The following is a 20,805-nucleotide window of genomic DNA, read 5'->3' as shown; positions in this document are numbered from 1 at the left end:
TAGTTAATTTAGACCCATAATAGGTCTAATTAACATTCATCACCACACATAGTTAAAAAGCCTTCTTTTTCTTATGATGAGAACTTTTAAGATCTACTTTCTAAGCAATATTCAAACATACAATACAGTATTACTAACTAAACTTACCATGCTATACATTACATCTCCAGGACTTATTTATTTTATAATTGGAAGTTTGTACCTTTTGATCATCTTTACCCATTCCATCCACTTGTCCTCCATGGCCCACCTCTGACACAAATCTATTCAATCTATGGGTTTGCCTTTTTTAAAATTTCACATATAATTAAAATTATATGGTATAGACTCAAATTCATTTTAAAAGTAACCAAGCATGACTTTGGTTTAGAGTTTCAAACTGTACTTCAGTGAAGGAACTTATGACTCACTTAGAAGTTGTTCGTTATTGCTGTTTTAATGTTTACACAAGTGTGCCTGAAGATTGATTTGAAAAGTGAGAATTAGAAATGACTTGGTAACAGACTAACTTTAGGAAGTCTAAGTGCTTTAAACCAAATTTTTATAGATTAGATAGTTGGCTCTTGGAACACACCATCAAACACATGTCTGTTCTTTATCATTAGATTACTCTAAATAAGCTTCTGCTGTATGCACCAAATGGTGGGTGATATCCTGGGTACAGACTGTGCCAATTATGTAAAATTCATAAAATGGTTAGGAGCACTGTTTGGATGTTGTGGAAGTGGTAAGCCTAGGCCATATGGCTGTGTGGAAGGTGCCATGGAATAGTCACAAATAGGTTGATAATAATAGAGGATACCGAGAAGGCCGACCCTGAAACAAAATAAACATTTCTTTATTAGTAGAAGTATTTTACTAAAAATATATGTATAAAATTAGTATTTTATAGTAAAACTTCAAATCCTAATCTTAGAAAAGTGTTAGTCTTAGAAACTCATATTAACTTTGCCCAAGAACTATTTTGTAAGAAAATGATACATAACTGCTAAGATTGGTGAATACATTTAAAGGATTATAGCACTAAGTAAATGTTAGAGGAGAGTGTTTCCAGAATTTTGTAGGCGAGAATAATTTCTTGGCCAGACTGGTATAAGCCTAAACCACATTTTCAATATGGAAGTTAGGCTGGAGTTCTTCCAGTCCCGTGATGACCCGTTTCCACACTTATGGATGTGTTCTAAAGCTCTTCCACAGAGAAATTTGCTGCTGGAAATGGGGTTGAACATAAGTGACTCCAGGAGCTACTACTTCACCCTTACCTTCAGCTTTCTGGCCGCTCTGTTGAGTTGTTTTGTTTAAGAAACTTGAAAACAATATGCTTTAGATACTTAAAGCCTGATTGCAGAGTGCTTCATTTTTACTTTGCTTCTGTTGCTGACTTAGAGGATGAAAAATCAACCCCTTTTCTCTCTCAAATTGCAATAATTATAAGAGATTATTATTCAAAAATTGTATTGAAATGTTTATTTTTAGTTCTTCACTTTTGTTAGAATGTATATCTACTTAATAATTAACTATTGACTGTTGGTCAAAAATTTCTAGGCTCCACATTACAAAAATCCAGCTTCCGATATTTATGTACCTTTCCCATCATATGGTGGCCTTTCTGGGAAAGAGATAATTTATAACTTTAGATTCAACTTTTGTTCAGTTGGACCTAACTCATTTTTCTCCATAATTTACTTCATTCCTTTTAGTTAATAATTCTTTCTAAATATGTATTTATCATTAATTCATTTTATGTGTACTACTTATTATGCGTACGTATCATTAATTCAACCTTAAATCATCATCTCATCTCAAGATACTTCTTTTCATCAGATATTCTATTTCATTTTACCTGGTTCAACCTAGACCAGGTTTGTACTAGCTGTACAGCTACATTCTTTGATTTATTTCCCTTTAATTGAATCTTTCTGTATTCCAAGTCTTCCTTTTGGTTTATTGCTTCATTCAGATGGCGTGCCTTCTCTAGAAGCATCCTGAGAAAGGGTATTGGAAATACGATTGACCTAACCTCCCTTGGACAATGCAGGAGTTAAGGGCATTGACTCCTTACAGTTGAAAATCTATATATAAAAAAATAATAAAAAATAAAAAAAGAAAATCTATATATAACTTTTGACTCCCCCAAAACTTAACTACTAATAGCCTGCTATTGACCTGAAACTTTAATGATAGTTGATTAACACATTTTGTATATTTTATCATATACTGTATTGTTACAATTAAGTCAGCTAGAGAAAAGATGTGAAGAAAATCATAATATTTAGAAAATTTCTTTTGAGAAAGAGGAAATACGTTTGCTGTACTGTAGTATTCATCCAAAAAATTCTGTGTAGAAGTGGACCTGCACAATACAAACCTGTGTTGGGTCAACATAAGTGTTTTGAAACATTAATGCCTGGAAATGTCTTTTTTCTACTCACATTTGATTAGTGGTTTGACTGGGATATAAAATTATAGGCTATAGGGGATCCCTGGGTGGCTCAGCAGTTTAGCGCCTGCCTTTGGCCTAGGGCGCGATCCTGCAGTCCCGGGATCGAGTCCCACGTCGGGCTCCTGGCATGGAGCCTGCTTCTCCCTCCTCCTGTGTCTCTCCCTCTCTCTCTGTCTCTCTCTCTCCCTCTCTGTCTATCATAAATAAATAAATCTTTAAAAAAATAAAATTATAGGCTATAAATTATTTTCCTTTAGAATTTTGTATTACTTCATTGTCTTCTAGCTTCTATTATTATTGAACGGTCCGATTCCTGATTCTTGGTGTGACTTTTTTTCTCCCTTCTAAAAATGGAAACATTTTCTTTCCATCCCCAGTGTTCTATAATTTCATGATGATTTGCCATGTTTTGGTTCTGTTTTCATCCATTTTATTCAGCCTTTCAACCAAGTTTGGGGAAATTTTCCTGAGTTATTTTTCGGTTCTTTCTTTTTTGCAACTCTTATTTGTTGTTTGTTGTTGTTGTTGTTTTTTTAATTTTATTTATTTATTCATGAGAGACAGAGAGAGGAAGAGACACAGGCAGAGGGAGAAGCAGGCTCCATGCAGAGAGCCCAACGTGGGACTCGATCCCGGGTCTCCAGGATCACACCCTGGACTGAAGGTGGCGCTACACCGCTGGGCCACTGGGGCTGCCTGCAACTCTTATTTGAATTGATTGAATCCTGTTCTCTGAATGTTCCTCTTAAGAAAGAAAAACTATCTTATTCTTGTTTCATGATTCTATTATTCTCTGTTTAAATGAGGATATTGGATTTTTAGAATTAATTACTATTTTTAAATTTAAATTCAGTTAATTAACATATAGTGTATTACAGTTTCAGAGGTAGAGTTCAGTCTTATAAAATACCCAGTGTTCATTACATCCTGTGCCCTCCTTAATGTCCATCACCCAGTTACCGCATACCCTCTCTCCCCTTCGCTTGAGCTATCTTCAGTTTGTTTCCTATGATTAAGAGTCTCTTATGGTTTGTCTCCCTTTCTGATTTCATCTTACTTTATTTTTCCCTCCCTTACCCTATGATCCTCTTTTGTTTCTTAAAGTCCACATATGAGTGAGATCATAGGATAATTATCTTTCTCTGATTGACTTATTTCCTTTAGCATAATACCCTCTAGTTCCATCCATTGGTTGCAAGTGGCAAGGTTTCATTTTTTTGATGAGTGAGTAGAATTCTTGTGTGTGTGTGTGTGCGCGCGCGTGTATCTTCTTTATCCATTCATCAGTATATGGACAGACCTCTGGGCGCTTTCCATAGTTTGGCTATCGAGGACATTGCTGCCATAAACATTGGGGTGCAGGTGCCCCTTCGGATCACTACATTTGTATCTTTGGGGTAAATACCTAGTAGTGTCATTGCTGGGTCATAGGATAGCTCTCTTTTCAACTTTTTGAGGAGCCTCCATCCTGTTTTCCAGAGTGGCTGCACGAGCTTGGGTTTCCATCAACAGTGATAATGATTTTTTTTAAGACATTTTTTTCTATTTATATAGACTATATTCCCTCTAGCATTTGTTGATTGATTGTTTTGGTTTTTTTTCATTTCACATTAGAATTTTTTATCTGATACTCTAATTTTTAAAGAGTGAAGAGCTAAAGTGCTGATAGGAAGGTCTCTGTAGTTGAATATGGCTTGCAAAATATGAGGTGAACTATACAGTATACTAGCTGATCCATTTTTGGGGTGAACTCCTGCTTTAGTATCTTCAGAATTTTCCCTTTGGCCTATGAGATTACCTAGGGACTCTTTTAGCCTTAATGGCTAACAGTGTTCTGGGAGCTAGACGGAGACAACTGGGAATCTCCATTTTGTTTTATTTTATCCCTTGCTTTTGGTGGTATTCTGAACCTTTACTGTGCCTGAAGATGGTTCAGGTACCCTATGTTTTCCCTTCAGAGAATAAAATTAGTCTTTTGTAAGGTAGGAGAATAGTGATTGCTCAGTTGCAAGGAGAGGAGTAGAATTTTGAAGAATGTTTGCTGCTTAATTTATTTTCAACCAATCATTTTCTACTCCCACCTACCTCCAGCTTCCAATTCCCAAGATAATTTGTGCCACCGGTTTCTGAGTCTTTTAGGATTCTTGGTGTAATTCAAGTTGGGTCCTAGTTTTCCTCACAGTCAGCTGAAGATTCTAATATTTTGAATCTTCTAAGTCAGTTACCACTTGTCCATTTACTTTATAGTTTCTTAGATGTTGTTACTGTTGTCTTCTAGTTATTCTGGAGGTTTTATGCCTTTTTAAATGATCTTAGGCTGTAGTTTCAGGATAGTGTGAAATAGATATACATGCTCAACTTATTCTGTTTATCAAAAGTTCCAAAAGTAAAAATTATTCATGTTCATGTTAAAAATTGCAACAGTGTATATAAAGTAAAAAGTAAAAAGTTTTTCTCTACTCTCCCCTTCATACACACCACCCAGAGGTAACTAGAGTAAGTTAACATAGGTACCTTTCCAGATATTTTTATTTATATTTTAATTTATGTAGAATAATACATATAATATGAAGAATAAAAAATGAAATTTGTATAAATACATGTGATACATATTATAAACATACTATGTATATCTAATGTGTTGAATTTATGAGGTTCCGTGTTGATCTGTACATCAGTATGTACAAATGTCTTAATTTTTTTTAACTGTTTAATAGTATTACATTGTATGAGGTTTTGCTAAGATATCGATAGTTAGGTACTTGTTTCCTATTCATCTTTTTAATATTATTACCAACGGTGCTACTATAAATATTCAGATGCACCTACCTTTTCACTACTTGTTGAAGCGTAGTTTTTATTTAATTTTAAGGATGGAATTATTTAATCAAAGGGTGTGTGCATTTCACTCTTCAAAGAGGTTATGCTTCTGTAACTGTCTTTTTTATTTATTTATTTATTTATTTTTTTAAGGTTTTTGTGATTTCTTTCTTTTTTTTTTAATTTTTATTTATTTATGATAGTCACAGAGAGAGAGAGAGAGAGAGAGAGACATAGGCAGAGGGAGAAGCAGGCTCCACCCACCGAGAGCCCGATGTGGGATTCGATCCCGGGTCTCCAGGATCGCACCCTGGGCCAAAGGCAGGCGCTAAACCGCTGCGCCACCCAGGGATCCCTGTAACTGTCTTTTTTTAATACCCTGTGTGACTTAGGCATTATCAGGCCAAATCTTTGGCATTCTGAAAGTAACAAATGCTATCTTGTCATTTTAATTTCCTTTTTCTAATTATGTGTGAGGCTAATCGTGCTTATTGGACGTTTTTTTTTTTTTTTTTTTTTTTTTTGGGGGGCGTTGTTTTTTATGAGCTGCGTATTCAATTCACTTAGCCATTATTCTTTGGATTATTCATCTTTTCCAGGTTGATGTGTAAAAGCTCATTATACTGGGAAGAATTTTGCCATATATTTTTTACATGTTTTGCAGATATTTCCCCAAAATTGTCTTCTATATTTTTGACATTGTTTATTGCATTTTTGCTATATGGTCAATATATTTTAAAGTGAAAAATTATTGAACAAGTGTTGGTTTTACTCTCCTTGGCCCAAATTATTTTCTTTAGAGTTTTAAAATGTTGTAAAGTGTCTGAACTATTGATTTAACATTTAGAAGGTATCAACAATACTTTATTTCAATTAACTAGTTTATAGAGTAAATTAAAATTTTCTTTTGTTCTGATTCTGACTTTAAAAAGACCATTAGTAAAAATAAATAAAAGCCAGTATTTAAAAGACCACTAATTAAACTTTGTGTTCATATTCTTATGTTACTTAGCTACAAAATATTTATTTTTTCAGTGTTCTACTCAAGAGTTCTTCTTGATTGTCAAAACACTGTATCACCTGAAGTCAGAATTTCAAGCACTAATACCTGCTGTTAATTCCCACGTTCAGTCAGACTTGCTCCGGACATTTATTTTAGAAATTCCTGAACTCCTCAGTCCAGTGGAGCATTACTTGAGGATACTTAATGAACAAGCTGCCAAGTAAGTATTAAGCTCTTAGATTACTGTCACTGCTGGAAAGGAAGAACAATGTATTTGCCATTTGATGTGTAGATTCTTGAGCTTCCCTAGTAGTAATGGTAGAAGTTGCATGTGATACTAGAAATGTGATGGGATGCTAAAGGCTATCTGTTATAGTTGAAAGTAACCCTCCGCCATCTAAAACTTAGGCAGTTCATTATCTAGGACAGATACAGTACTTCTCCAGGTACCAGATGATGAAAAGATACAGCCCACACAGAGCAAGTGGTAACAGTTTATTAATTCAAAAGTGGGAGTCAGATGGCATCTTCCTCTTATTTCCTAGATATTCTGGGGTAGTCTGCTTTATATTTAGAAACTACAGAAGCAAGTTATCTTTTACAAGATCATTTTATAGTTCACCACACAAAGAACTCTGTATGAAAGGAAAAAAAAGTGTTTACATTCGTGTTTATTTTCTGCATAGGTGAACAACAAATATTTAATTTTATCTCTCATTTTTACCACAGGAATCATTAAGTTGCAAAATGAAAATCATGTTAGGATAATTTTGTCTATCTTCAAAGAAATTAAGAAACCAGCCCATAAATACTTAAGTGATAGAGCTGGAATTAGAGCCTTGTCTTCCTGATTCCCAACCCTTTGGTGTATTTTATCATGCTATGAAAAATAATCGATAACTTTATAGGTAGTATGCTTTAATATATGTATTTGCATTTTTTTCACTTTTTTAGAATTGGGGATAAAACTGAATTATTCAAAGACCTTACTGACTTCCCTTTAATAAAAAAGAGGAAAGATGAAATTCAAGAAGTTACTGACAAAATCCAAATGCATTTACAAGAAATACGAAAAATACTAAAAAATCCTTCTCTACAGTATGTGACAGTGTCAGGACAGGAGGTAATGTTAAGCATACTTTTATTTTGCATTAGTTTATCTTAAGTAGAAAAACTATCTTAAAATGTAAACAAAAATCCAAGGATAGGATGAAAGTTTGTTTTCAGATTTTCTCTTTTCCTTCGGAATATGTAATACTCTGTTTTGACAAGAATTGTTTTAATAACATTTTGTGTGTTTACGTTCTTGGTAAAATCACGCAACTTAATGTTACATGTGTTTTAATATTATTGAAACTGTATTATAGAAAATGTGATTATTGTAAATAATAACTTAAAGGATTTATTTACCTTAAATCCAAGAGAGTGAAGTTAGTCTTTGATCTCTGGCCTGCATATAATGAAATGATACAAAGTGAACCACCTGTGTTGATTGAATCACACAATGATTAAAAGGCAGAATTTCCTTCTGAAGTTAGTAGTATAGCTGCTAAAGAACAAAAAGAAAAAGAAACTATAGTGAAAACCTACAATTAGTGAGTCTTCCATAAGATTATGTTAAGTGCTATTCAGAATATGTTTTTTCGGTATGCATACTTCAGTTTAAAGTTTGATATTAATATCCGTGAAAATTAGGAAGAAGTATGCTTTTTAAATATGGTTGCATCCTTCAATCTTATTCTGAATCTTGAGGCATGCTATTTCGGTATCTTATGTTTAATAGAATATAGCAATTCTAACTGAGGAAATTGAAGAGTTTCTACTTTGTTAAAATAGAGGATTAGGAAATTTGTGAATAATTTCTATAGGATGAACATTTTATTTGGGATTTTAAAAAATAGTTTTCTAGTGGAGAAGCACTTAATTTCAAATAAAATTTTTAAACATTTGTATTGCTTTTTATATATTTAGTCAAAAGATTGCTGATTTGTATGATTATTTGAAATAAACCCTACAGCAAATTAAAATCTTTATTAAAATACTTATTAATCTTGTGCCATTTAATAGATCATTGATTAAGTCAGTCTGTCTTTTGGACTCAGGCAGATATTTCGGTGTATTCCACATAGAAGTCTATACAACAGAAAAACGATCTGATAGTATTTATACTTAATTCCCCCCCGCCCAGCCAAATATTTAACTGCATCACTTGGTTTCACTGTGCAGTCAGTACTTTGCAAAGCAAACAGGTGACCTTAGCACTACTATCCCACGCTATTTGTTGAAAATGAGACTGTTAAAACAGCTTAATAACATTAATAAAGGATATGTAGTTACAAAAGTGGTTACCTGGTATTACGGAGAGGTTTTATGTATGAGTGCTGCTTCCCCCACATGCATGCTATGGGACCAAGGCAGTCACCTGTATCGTGAGACTGCCATAAAGACCGATTGAGTTAAAATGTGTGAAATTGCTTTTTAATCATAAAGCACTATATAAATGTTATTTATATACTACTATTACTGCTAATATGGTCACCACTTGTCAAGCACTTGTTCAGAATGGTGCTAAGCACTGTACATATATTATTTAACCCTTGTAACAACACAGAGGGATTATTCCTATTTTGTAGCAAAGAAAACTGAGCGTTGGAGTAGTTAGGTGAATCATCCAAGTCAGAAGCCCAGTCTTCCTTGCCTAACTCCAGTCTTTATACCAATTCCTTATTTCACTCTACTCACAAATATTAACATACAGATTCTCAGCATCTTCGGTTTTACTTTACGAAACCCAGACTAAAATTTAAAGCTCATATTCTGCAAACTAAAATAAAGCTTAAATCTTGGGAAGACAGTCCTGGATCTAGCTGGCAGTTTTACAGTACAAATGGGGAAAACTGATCAGGAATTCATAAGGGATAGTAGATTAGATGTGTTTTTTTCTTCTTTTTTTTAATCAATGTGGCTGTGAAGTTTAAGAAAAATCACAGTATGGAGATAAAGTAATTGAATTACAAATAATTAGCGAGATATAAATTATCTCATTCTTTACTTAACCTTTATTAGGTTAAGGTGATGAGTTTGAGGGGACTCCGGGGTGGCCCAGCAGTTGAGTGTCTGCCTTCAGCTCAGGGCATGATCCTGGGGTCCCTGGATCGAGTCCCACATCAGGCTCCCTGCATGGAGCCTGCTTCTCCTTCTGCCTGTGTCTCTGCCTCTCTCTGTGTCTCTCATGAATAGATAAATAAAATCTTAAAAAAAAAAAAAAAAGGTGATGAGTTTGAGGCAAGAAATTCCTTGGTTGTTAACTGTGGGATGAATTCTTATTGGTTCTTAAAAGCCTATAGGGTTTGAGTAGTATATCATTTTTTAGTATATGTGCTGCCGAAGCGAGCACTTGAGTAGTATATCAATACAGAATCACTTTTATAACATTTTTTGAGAATTAGTGATTCTATTCAAACACCAAATGAGTTCTAGATAGTCAGCATTGTTTTTGTTGTTGTTTTAAAGATTTTATTTAGTTAGGCAGAGGAAGAAGCAGGCTCCACGCAGGGAGCCCGATGTGACAGACGCCCAACCGCTGAGCCACCCAGGCATCCCGATAGTCAACATTGTTATAGACAAATTCTCTTTAAAAAATTTTTATTAACGGTATCAGCAAATTATTTAAAGATACTTACAGGACCAAGAACAGACTCCGTCAAATATAATTACCTTTGAAAAGTGAGAGAGGAAGTCAGGAAAAGCATTATTTTATATGTGTTTCTTACTTTCTACCCTTCTGTTCTGAAATTTTATAAGTTTGTAATAATTTTTTTCAAAACCTGTTTTAGGGACAACCCGGGTGGCTCAGTGATTTAGCGCCACCTTTAGCCCAGGGCATGATCCTGGAGTCCCAGGATCGGGTGCCGCATCGGGCTCCCTGCATGGAGCCTGCTTCTCCCTCTGCCTGTGTCTCTGCCTCTCTCTCTTTGTCATGTATTTTTATTATTATTGGTCAAAATAGATGTCAGGCCAGGATAACTTTTGACAACATTCCGTTTTCACACATCTGTTCTCAGTTTTTATGTACCTACTAGAATACTGAAAGCCTTACTGTGTGCATTATTATCTTTGAAAGTATTTATAAGAAGGCATTGAAAGCAGAAATTTAGCTCACTGCTTTTGTGATAGTTTTTTTCATGTTTTATGTATATGTTTTATGATATAAATAATCATTTAGCTGTGAATCAAATATGGAATGCATATAGGGTGATATTTAGATTTGGGGCAGCATTGGTAAGTAGTATTATTCTAAAGGAAAAGGGAAGAAAGACTGGGGGGAAATCTTTAGAAAAAAAATTTTATTGACAGCATGCAGCATATCCAAATTCTGCTTAGTGTGTTTAAAATGTGAAAAGCATTCTTCACTAAATCTTACTCCTAAAAAAAAATCTTACTCCTGAAGAAAAAAATTTTTAATATTCTGTGAGAGAAGGAAGAAAAGAAACAGAGTAGGAATGGGTTAAGTGTGGTATTGGGGAAAACAGAGAGCAGTTTCTAGACTGGATTAAGCAAACTTAGCAATGATGCCAGCCCAGTGATATGACAGGTACTAGTTTGAGTAACAATATCTGACCCTTAACCAAGACAGAATTGGATCCCAGGAGTATGTTAGAAATTGCTAGATTAAATCAAGGCATACTTCTTGCAGCAACACCTGAGAAACAAAGTCAGGAACATCAGAGCAGGGAAAGGTGCTATGAGAATTTTCTGAGATTTCTAAAATATATGTTAATTTCCGATTTTAGTTTCCTTTTCTGTAGCAATAAAATTCTTAAAAGGCCTGTCCATTCTTAGAATGTTTGTAAAGAGAAGCAGAGAGAAAATTTCCTATTCCTTAGGCAGTGCAGAAGAGGAAAAACCTGCTAGCAGATGACAATTCTGAAGAGAAACCCCTGTTGAGAATAAGAGGACATACGGGACTGGCACCAACTTGAGGAAGTAACCCCAGGGGTGTAATAAGCGGGAGGTCCCTGTGGGCTTTCCCTACTCTCACTCTATTTTCCATCAAGTATTGGTTCTGCATATTGCTTGTTTGAGGAGCTGTGGTCCTTAGAGTAGACCCTTGATACTTACAGGTTGAACTGTGAGGGTCCAAACCATTCCCAGTGTGCTATAAAGGGCCATGACTAGCAGTGATTTGTGATGTTTATAAGGTACATATTTGAATCCAGTGGCCCATACTGCAATGTTATGGCAAATTACTTAAGTAAGCCAGCCTACCTGGCTGCCCAGTGATCTCATTGAGGCAGTGTTAGCTTCTTTTCAAAATTTCTGCCTTCTCTTACATAGTAACTCCTGTGGAGCTCTGTGTTGGTTTTTATGGATCTAGATGTGTCCTTTCCAAGTGTTATTGAACCACTGTGGCCCTGCATTTTGCTGTTTGCCATAGGCATAGCTCTTCCCAGAATTATTTTATAAAAAGACTGATAAGGCTTTGTAGGACATTATAAATAATATATTTAAAATGTATATTATAATTATAAATTATAAAATAATCTAATTTATAATTTATAAATAATATAAAATAATATATTTTATAATTATAAATTATAAAATAAAAGATTTTATTTATTTGAGAAAGAGAAGATAGTATGAGAGGGGGAGGGAGCACAAGTTGTGGGGAGAAACAGAGGGAGAGGGGAGAAGCAGACTCTGCTGAGTAGGGACCTACTCAGGGGTTCAGTGTAGGGTTCAATCCCAGGACTTGGGGATCATGACCTAAGCCAACGGCATATGCTCAACTGACTGAGCCACCCAGGCACCCCTACAAATAATATTTAATCAGAATTTTTTAGCATTGTCTTAATGTAATGTGTTTTGTATCTTTGTCATCAATGATAATTATATTGTGGGTTTTTTCCTTGGTTATTTTTGTAGCCAAAGGGAACTTTTTTAGACTGTTGACTCTTAACTGTTTAACTAGGTGTGGCAGATTTGAAATTGTATTAATTCTTCTCTATACAAGAAGATATCATTAGTCCCCAAATTTTTTCTAAGGATGAAAATTCTTAAAATTAACCAGTAATTTCTATACTACTGGTTAATGTAAAAACTACATAGAAAAATAAACTCAAAAGATAGGCTAATATTATTAATATTATGCATATTATAAATACCTGAAATATTGTAAAACTGGTATATGTGGAAAAGTTCCTGTAGCCATCTCAAAATTAGTGGTAGCCACAGAGCTTCTGGGTTTCCTCCTGTATAATATTAGTGTTTGTGTGTTTATTTATTTGAATAAAACATTGAATTTCATTATATAGTAATACAGGAGAGTGAGCAAGAAAGAAGAGATGACATAACTAAAGCTAAAAATGAAAGACATGATAGAAGAAATTGATTTCACTTCTTGACTAATTTCAGAAAAGCTTGTTTGCAGAATACAGTTGGCTCTCTAAAGATACAGTTCATACAAGTGAAAACTTAAAACATTCATGGGGAAGAATCTCTTTTCTTCCCTTAATAGTTGAAGAAATCAGTGCTTTTTCTTGAGAATACTCTTAGAGCACTTGGGCTCTGTGGATGAAAACTGTGAAAATAAATCCTCCTCTGTTTGGAATAGGGGACGAACCACATCTGAAACCTGGTATAGCACATCATAATGATATTTTAGAATTGTGTGTACTTAGAATTTCAGTCTTATTACTGAGTAATGGAAATCTTAAGTGGGTACTAATAAATGAAAGAGGCCTTTCAAGAAAGAAAAATCACCACTCGTAGTATGCACATGACAGTGTTATAAACATTAAAGTTCCAAGTTATATGCTTATTACAAACTTTTGCTCAATACAAATTGTACTTTATCCCAAGCATTGCAACCCTAATTAATAATATTTGGTTATATGAATATATATGAACTTTCCTATTAATAATACTGGATTTATTTGGAATGTTTAGAATAGTATTTACTAAACTTATAGCCCAATTTTGAGGAAGCTTTAATAATGGTTAATTATTTAAATATCTTTTATTTGTATTTCTTTTAGTTTATGATTGAAATAAAGAATTCTGCTGTATCTTGTATACCAACTGATTGGGTTAAGGTTGGAAGGTAGGTTTAAAAATACATTTTTTCTTATTAATGTGAATTATAATGACATGTGTATGCCTGTACGCTAGTGGGACGATGATAACTCCATCCTTGATGTAAAAGGTAATTATTCCCCTTGATACAGAATTTTTAACTGAAGAAATAACTATTTTAAATTTTTTAATCATTGATTTAAAAATATTTTTCTGAAGAGTATCTCATTTGTATAGATTTTTCTTGTTTTGTAAATTACAATTTTATTCTTATGCCTTAGAGTACACTTTAAACAAATGAAAAAAAATGTTGGAGAATCTTCAATTACAAGATTAATTTGATAGTTTGAATTTCCTAACGAGTGCTAAACCTGAAATTTCTTTTAGGAAATTGACATTTCATTTTATACCTCACCGAGCTCTGCATTTCTTTATTCTTGATGCTTTCCATGGCGCATAATTATAATAGTTTTTATGATGTCTTTTTTGTAAGTTAAATCATGAATTGATGAAAACAAATTAATCAAAAACAGGATTAGAGAAACACATTGAGACTACCTTTTCTACCTGGTTAGGCATTCATCCCCAAAAGGAGACTCATTTAAAGAAGTGGTATTAGGGAAGTATATACTCCTGTGAGTAGTATTCTTTGTGAAGTATTTATTGCCACTGTTATTAATATGTTAACACTGAACTTGGAACAAAGATGTTACATTTGCCTAAGTGAGCAAAAGAAGGACTAGTACAGTAGCTACTGTTTATAGGAACTATGTTAAGGATAGAAGAAAATTTTGGCATGTGTGAATGATTATTATTTTAATTAAAAGAAGAAAGCTAGTATCTATTGCCATTATCAAAGGATTCTGAAGGCACAATCATGGATTTCTTTAGCTCTGTTGCCATCTTTTCTTTTTTCCTGTGTTACTAGAAGCTATAAGTGAGACTTGAGTATTGTCAAATTTAGGGCATGTTTTCTCTCTTCACAGACTTTCTTTCCTTTATCTACTTTTATCCTATCCTACAGCTCATGAATCAAAGTAGGTTTTATGAAGAGAAATTATTTAAAATTGTGCATCTAATCACCTAAGAAACTGAAATATTTCACTAAATGAATTTTGTCAGAAAAGAAAGCTCTGATAAATACATTTACATAGAAATCTAAATGACATTTCAGAAGCAACGTGGAAGGCATAAATCAGTGCCAGCATCTTTTGAACAGTCAGTGATATAAGATGATTTGGGAGAGGTTCATTCTTATTTTTTATACATTGTTTGGCTATTGGAACCTTGACAGTAATAGGTTAGAATATCAGTCAGATTTTGAATATGAAAGTCTCATCCCTAGTCCAATAACTTGCCAAATTAAACATAATTGTGACAGGTGACAAGTTGGGGAACCAAGAAAGAACAGTTGGTTACACTCGTCATTACCTGCCTGTATCACTCAACCCTGACCTGCTCTTCTCAAAGGTCCAATCATAATAATAACATCAACAGCGTTAGCAATCACCACCTCCACAGAACAATTCCTAACATTGGGCGCTAGTGACACAGAACATAGGTACGGTGCTAAGCACTATCTTATCCTCTAAACAGTACCTGTGAGGTAGATACTATCATTATTCCCATTTTATAGATGGGAAAAGGGATGTTTAGAGAAGGTCAGTTATATTTGCCTAAGGTCACATAGGTACCAAGTAAGTGGTTAGAATTAGAGCTTTGGTCTGGATTTTTTGACTGGGAGCCCACGGCATCCATCCCCTGTTGCGCTCTATGGCTTCTTGATGAAGAAACAGAGATTATACACAAGCCCACAAGAGGAGCATGTTGTATTTTTTTCATCTGGGGCCACTGTGAATCTGCAGTTAGTCATAAAGCATTCCTCTTCTTTGCCTCCTGAATTAATATATTGCTATTCTTTGTAATTCTGTACATTTTTCTTTTTTTTCACTGAAAAGCATTAATTATACAGAAAAGAATAAAACATAAAGAATAATAATAGGACTTTCATCAATGTATCCAGCTTTGTCAGGACTTATTTGCTTCTGATCTTTTTAATAAGCATTTTCATTTAGTGTAATTTAAAGAAAAAAGCTTTCTACTTATGAAATGGAAATTCTAAACTTTGACTTTGCCATATGGATATAATTTGAAATGCATTTTCAAGCTCCTGAACAAAGTCCTATGAACTCCAAGTACTTTATTTACAACAGAGATCGTTGGAATCAATAGAGTTCAGCACCATAATTAAAAAATGTTCTCTGTTTACAGCTATTTACTTTCAAGGTTCATCAGAGAATAATAAATAACTACTTTAATTTTCTGAAATGATGGCATTAGTGATTTCTTAGTAACCTTGGTTTCCTATTTATGTTTCTTCCCTTCTTCTAGCACAAAAGCTGTGAGCCGTTTTCACTCTCCTTTTATTGTAGAAAATTACAGACATCTGAATCAGCTCCGGGAGCAGCTAGTCCTTGACTGCAGTGCTGAATGGCTTGATTTTCTAGAGTGAGTTTACAATGAAAAATATAATCTGACTTTTTGCTATGAGAAATAGACCGGAAAATCTTTCTGTCAAAAAGAAAAGTAGAGATTACTGCTTGTGACCTGCCATAAAATAGTTGAGTACATGTGTTCTCTGATTTTATTTTTAATCCATTGAAATGTAAACTCATCTTAGTCTTTACTGAGAGACCTAATATACTTTATTGTTACTGTAGTAAAATTTAGTTGCGAAGGATGTTTGGTAGAGTCACTTTTTGAAATGCCACCTTGAACTTCCTTTACTTTTCTTATAAAAAGGCTTAATATTTTCAGAGTTGGAAAAGTATGGGTTTGTTGTTTTGCTTTTATTATCTCCATTTTTTTCCTTTTTTTTTTTTTTTTTTTACATCCTGAATATTTTCTCCTTTTTTATTTTAAAGAATTTTAAATGTGGGAAATTTGAAATAAATATTGATATACTCTTCACTTAGATTTATCGTGTTAATAAAAAAAAAAAAAAGATTTATCGTGTTAACGTTTTGCCACATTTGTGTTTTGTATCTCTCATATACATTTTTTCCTGAACCATTGGAAAGTATGATTTAGACATTGTAACACTTCACCCCTAAATACTTAATACTTAACATACATCTAATACTAAAGACATTCAATTATATAATCTTAACACCATTATCACATCTAAGAAAAATTATTAATTTAAGGAATGTTGAGTTTAATTCTGCCCATTTTTATTTATTTTTCCTTTTTATTTATTTTGCATTTTTTTAAAATTTAAATTCAGTTTGCCAATATACAGTGTAACACCCAATGCTCATCCCATCAAGTACCCTCCTCATTGCCCATCTCCCAGTTACCCCATCCTCCCAGCCCACCTCCCCTTCCACAACCCTTTGTTTGCTTTCCAGAGTTAGGAGTCTCTCGTGGTTTATGTCCCCCATTTTTAAATGAGAGCCCTAATCAAGTTTAACATGTTACATTTTATTATTACATTTCTTTTCTAGTTGAATCTAGAATAATTCCCCCCCCTTTTTTTATGAGATTTTTTTTTTTTAAAGAATCCTTGCCATTGCCTTAAAGAATGTTTCATATCCGGACTTATCAATAGGCATGTGTTCATTTTGATAGGTTTAAGTCAGTAGTGTGCTCATAAATAAGAGGTTAACAGCCAGCTCTCCAGAAGAATAGTAGTGTAAAATAATCGAATAGTTTTTTTTCTCAGTTGATTATTTTTATTTTTTAACTTATTCCAGGGATTATTAAAAATCATCTAAGGGAAAAAAAAATAAAAAATAAAATAAAAAAATAAAATAAAAAAAAATCATCTAAGGGAACATACAGTTCCATTAGAAAATACTTCATTTGGGCAGCTCAAGTGCCTCAGTGGTTTAGCGCTGCCTTCAGCCAGGGCCTGATCCTGGAGACCCAGGATCAAGTCCCACGTTGGGCTCCCTTTATGGAGCCTGCTTCTCTCTCTGCCTGTCTCTGCCTCTCTCTCTCTCTCTGTCTCTCATAAATAAATAAATAAAATCTTTAAAAAAAGTTTAAAAAATAAAAAGAAAATACTTCATTCTACAATCTCTTTGTGTTGCTTTTCCATCAATTTCATCAGGTTTTATTCCTTATTTCTGTTTGGGTACAAAGTCCCATAATAAACAATATGAAAAATAATTCCAAGGACAAGAGTAAGAGCTATTGTCATACTGATGAACATAAAATAGTCTGAATTAAAAATAGAGACTGGGGAAACCCAGAATGCAATCAATATCCCCACTGTGGCCAGTACGCTTATAATATAGTAACAAAATATTAGTAACTTTAAACAGAAATCTTAAAGATAAATACTCAGTGAGGTTCTCCAGGGAGCTAAGTAACAATCTAGCAAATGAAAAGGAAAATATTACATGAAAGTTCTTCTAAGGTAGTTGTTGGTACCATCTTTTTGCTCAGAGGAGTCTTAAATTATAGCATTAGAAACAAACTCCAGTTTACTTACCCAGAATCTTTTGAGGTTATCTTAACTCAGAGTCTTGGATGATGCCGTTCTGTATAAATTCACATACATGCACAGCATACAAATCTCTTTTATCTATTTAAAAAAGATTATTTGAGAGAGAAAGAGAGAGAGCATGTGCATACAAGTAAGTAGGGAAAGGGCAGAGGGAGAGAATCCCCAAACAGACTCCCTGCAAAGCCCTTTGCTGAGCTCAGTCTCATGATCCATGAGATCATGATCTGAGCTAAAATCAAGAATTGGACGCTCAACCTATTAAGCCACCCAGGTACCCCTCAATCTTTTTATCTCAAAAGATTAAATGTATATATGCCATTGTTCTATTATCAATATGCTTATTGGTCATTTGTATTTCACTTTTGGAGAAAAATCTTTATATATATATATATATATATATATATATATATATATATATATATCCTCAAATATTAACTGATTATTTTTGGATGGTGAGATTACTGGAAATTTTAATTTACTCTGCAATATGTGATATCAAAAGTATCTTTAATGTACTTACATTACTTTCAAAATGGGAAAAATAACAGTAATGTTTTTTATCTAAAGAAAGAATATTGGCTGGAGTTTTGCTAGAGCTTTTGCAACTAGAGCCCCCACTTGAAAACATTGATTGTTATGTACAATATTTATTAAGATGGTATGACTGTGATATCATTTTTAAAAATTATTAACCTCAATGAACCTGACATCAGAGGATTGAATACCAGGTGTACATATATATTTGTCTCTTACTGAGACACTAACTGTTATCCATTAGTCATATAACTTTTGATTAAAATATTGTAAGAAATCAAGTCTATAAGAAACTCTAAATGGAACTTTCTTTGAAAAGATGTGTCTCTTTTTCTGTATTCTAGAAGATGGGCAATCTAGAAGATTCTAGAAGATATTGAATAATCTCAATTGGAGATTTTTAAAAAAATTGAATTATGTCTTTCATGTAGTTAAATACTTTAGAAATAATTTTGCAAACAAAAAATGAAACATTTTCCCTTTTTGTTGATTTCAGATATCATTGGGCGACATCTGATGGTAGACTGTCATAACAGCTTTAGAACCCAAGTATCTTAATTTTTCCTATGGATGTGGCAATATCTTTTGACCAGAAATTAAATCCTAGTACTTTGGCTTCATCAAAGTTGGTTGGTGGCTTAGTGATAAAGTTGAATGTTGGGACATAAACCCAGTCTTATCAAATTGTTATTTGAATTGCCCATTTTTTAGCTTGTCATTTTTCTAGGTATGGATAATCTCTTGAAATTTGGGAAAGTGTAGCAAGTGGACAAAGATCAAGAAGTCAAACAAGACTTCCTAGGTTATGATGGTGGTGATAAAGGTTTATGATAGTGTTTCATTTTATTAATGCATCTTATTTATATAGGTGACATGAGAAAGAACATTATTGTCTATGTCAAAATGATTACCTTCTCTCTGTTTTTTCTTCTTTATTTTTTTTAACTGAAATGGTATCCACTGAGAGCTATGTCACTCATTTCAATCACAGACACAAAAGTAGCATTAGAGACAGTTACCCTCAACCTAAGGCTACTATGTAACAGCAAATTAAATTAGTCTCTTGGTGGCCTGGACAAGGGCTGAGGAGCAGGGAGTGAGAGTAAGGAAAAAATGACAGTTATTTAGTGCCAAAGGTTCTTTGATGTTCGTATTCCAGAGAGGCAGAAGCAGAGACATAAAATATGGCCACTCTCTGGAAAACAGAATGCCAGGATAAAGAAAAACCAGATGGGTCAGTAATTAGAACAGGGACAGAATATGACACAATCCAAGGGATAAACCAGTGATCCGATCTAAATTTTTTTTTTTTTTAAGATTTTATTTATTTGTAAGAGACACAGAGAGATAGGCAGAGGGAGAAGCAGGCTCCCTGTGGGGAGCCTGATACAGGACTTAATCCCAGGATCCCGGGATCACAACCTGAGCCAAAGGTAGACACACTCAACCGCTGAGCCACCCAGGTGTCCCGGTCAGATCTAAAATTGAAGTCAGACCAGGAATGACAAGGCATGATCATTGGGCAGTCACTCAGAAGTTTTAGGTCCAGGTAACATGTGGCATCTTTAAAATGGAGTCATTTAAAGGGGACAACTAACTGAGTGTTGTCTGTCTGATGTCAGGGGCCAGTCTCCTTTGTGTTTGGAATTTTGCAGAAACTTTTTTTTTTTTTTTAAGATTTTATTTGGAACGCCAAATAAAATTTATTTGTACCAGCTTGTGCACAAGCTGGGGGCGAGAGGGAGAGGGAAAAGCAGACTCCCCACTGAGCAGGGAGCCCAACATGGGGCATGATCCCTGGGATCATGACCTGAGCTGAAGGCAGATGCTTAACTGACTGAGCCACTCAGGTGCTCCATTGCACAGACTCTAAGCACTGTTAGTGGGATTACTTGTTTGTTTTGATGAATCTTAATTTAGTGAAAAATAGGTAAATTATATTTATTATGTTCTATCTATTGAGACAAAAAGGGATAAAATACATCCTAAATATATTTTTCAGTTCATAAAGTTAACACAAAAATAAAACTGGGTACTTAAATTGTTTCTATCTGGAAAGTTGTATACATGGAATAACTTACTGTATAATATTACTAGGAAAATCATATTACAGATTCTAGAAAAACCCAGTATCATGATAATATAGGAATAACTAATCACATAGTAACTTAATCTGGATATCCTTTTCAAACTAGGAAACATTCTAAAACTTTTGGATTTAAGAAGCAGATTAAATCTCAAAATTTCTGAAACACATAGTACAACAGAGAAATAATTTTTAAAAGAAGAATTTGGCAAAATGCTCTCTTTTGGGGGGATCTTTGAAAGGATGTAAGGGATACCTGTGATATGAAATAATTTGGGGTGTCTGGGTAACACAGTTGGTTAGGCATCCAACTCTTAGTTTGGGCTCAGGTT

At 33.9% G+C, this 20,805-nt stretch overlaps 1 protein-coding gene across 7 annotated transcripts in view; it reads left to right on the top strand.

Annotated features, from left to right (window-relative positions):
- The window catches only part of MSH3 (mutS homolog 3), a 184,754-nt gene that overhangs the window by 98,641 nt on the left and 65,308 nt on the right, over positions 1-20,805 (top strand). For all 7 annotated transcript variants that reach the window (XR_012015279.1, XR_012015284.1, XR_012015281.1 and 4 more), the window contains 4 exons: positions 6,299-6,486; positions 7,221-7,389; positions 13,304-13,368; positions 15,732-15,848. Coding sequence is in view for 4 of the 7 variants with exons in the window: in XM_072793646.1 (XP_072649747.1) it covers positions 6,299-6,486; positions 7,221-7,389; positions 13,304-13,368; positions 15,732-15,848 (539 nt within the window). In the remaining 3 variants the exon portion in view is untranslated. The remainder of the gene's footprint in view (positions 1-6,298; positions 6,487-7,220; positions 7,390-13,303; positions 13,369-15,731; positions 15,849-20,805) is intronic.

Source organism: Canis lupus, chromosome 2 (assembly GCF_048164855.1).
Source record: "Canis lupus baileyi chromosome 2, mCanLup2.hap1, whole genome shotgun sequence".
Taxonomy (NCBI): Eukaryota; Metazoa; Chordata; class Mammalia; order Carnivora; family Canidae; genus Canis; species Canis lupus.
Note: the sequence above shows the minus strand (reverse complement) of the source record. Positions and strands in the feature narration are given on the sequence as shown.